Below are 1288 nucleotides of genomic sequence, written 5' to 3'. Positions count from 1 at the left end.
CACCACCAGGGGGAGCCCGGACCCCTCCTAGCGCCTTCTGAGCCCTCCCGCACAGCCTAGCAAGCAAAAGTTTTTCTTAAACTAACAATGCCTGTGTAAGGAGATGCTCGAGCCTGATTGGACAGGAGATTTTTGCAGGTTTGATTCCTTGATTGGACAGGAGGTGTTAGGGGTGGAGAGAGAGCTGATGGTGGGGGATCCCGTTCCCTCCCCCGTCAGTCTGGCCGGCTCCGTCCTCTCGTAGGCTCCGCTCTAGCTCGCAATGTGACAGCAGGACGCACACGCACTCGCGCGCTCTCTCCAGCTCGCACTCCCTCGCCCTCTCACACACGCACGCACACACCCACCTCTCCCATAAACACACGCACACACATGCACACCCACACCCACGCGCGCCCGCACCGCCCCACGCGCGCACACTCCCGCCCACGCCCACGCCGCGCTCCGGGGAGTCCGGTCCCAGCGAGAGCGCGAAAGGATACGGAAAAGCCACCAGCGGGGAGTGCAGCGGCGCCCCGGGACGCGGCGCCCTCCCCGCGCGGCCGCCTTGCCTCGGGCTCGGCCTGGGGGCCGCCGGCCGGCGATGGCCCTGGATTGCCTGCTGCTATTCCTCCTGGCATCCGCAGTGGCCGCGATGGAAGGTAACGTACCCTCCGCGGAGCAAGTTGGCGGCTGGAGGCTGGCGGCTGTATGCCCGGGGCGTCGCTGGCTGCTTCGCGTCGCCCGCGACCGCTGGGCAAGGCTGTTCCGAAGCCTCCGCCGCGGCTGAGCGCCGGACTGGGGCGGCACCCAACGGCGCGCCCCCGGCTGGCTCGCGGAGCCCCTTGGCTCCCGCGCCTGGCGCTCCCCGGTAGCCCCGATCTCCCGCAGCCTCGGCTTGGAAAGCGTGGAGCCCGCTGCATTGCGGTGCAGGCTCCCTAGCTCCGGGCACAGCTGGGCGTTGGGGAAAAGGGGACTCCTCAGGCCATCCGGTCCTGGAGTGCAGGCGCCTGTCCGCTCCCTTCCAAACGCAGGCACTGATGCGCTTAGGCGGCCGCGCGCCACTTCTCCTTTTCTTCAGCTTGGCGTCCGCGGGCTCCAGGACTCTGGGCTCGGAGGGCTAGCGCTGCGAGCGGGGGGCGGGGAAGCTCTGTCCCGGTACCCCGAAAGTGGCCGCTGAAGGAGAAGAGCTGAGTTCACTGGCCGTACCCTCGGGGACAGCCTGGAAGTCCGGGACCCTGGTCAGTCAGGATGTGGTGGACACCTTTGTTGCCTCTTGACCCTGGACGTGGGGGTGGGGTGGGGTGGG

At 68.1% G+C, this 1288-nt stretch overlaps 1 protein-coding gene across 1 annotated transcript in view; it reads left to right on the top strand.

The window, feature by feature from the left end:
* The first annotated feature begins 217 nt into the window (after window positions 1-217).
* Window positions 218-1288, top strand: part of EPHB1 (EPH receptor B1) — a 398288-nt gene continuing 397217 nt past the window's right edge. Inside the window, exon 1 of the mRNA XM_006907222.1 lies at window positions 218-641. Coding sequence (XP_006907284.1) covers window positions 584-641 — 58 coding nt within the window. The 5' untranslated portion in view covers window positions 218-583. The remainder of the gene's footprint in view (window positions 642-1288) is intronic.

Source organism: Pteropus alecto, unplaced genomic scaffold (genome assembly GCF_000325575.1).
Source record: "Pteropus alecto unplaced genomic scaffold, ASM32557v1 scaffold92, whole genome shotgun sequence".
Classification (NCBI taxonomy): Eukaryota; Metazoa; Chordata; class Mammalia; order Chiroptera; family Pteropodidae; genus Pteropus; species Pteropus alecto.
Note: the sequence above shows the minus strand (reverse complement) of the source record. Positions and strands in the feature narration are given on the sequence as shown.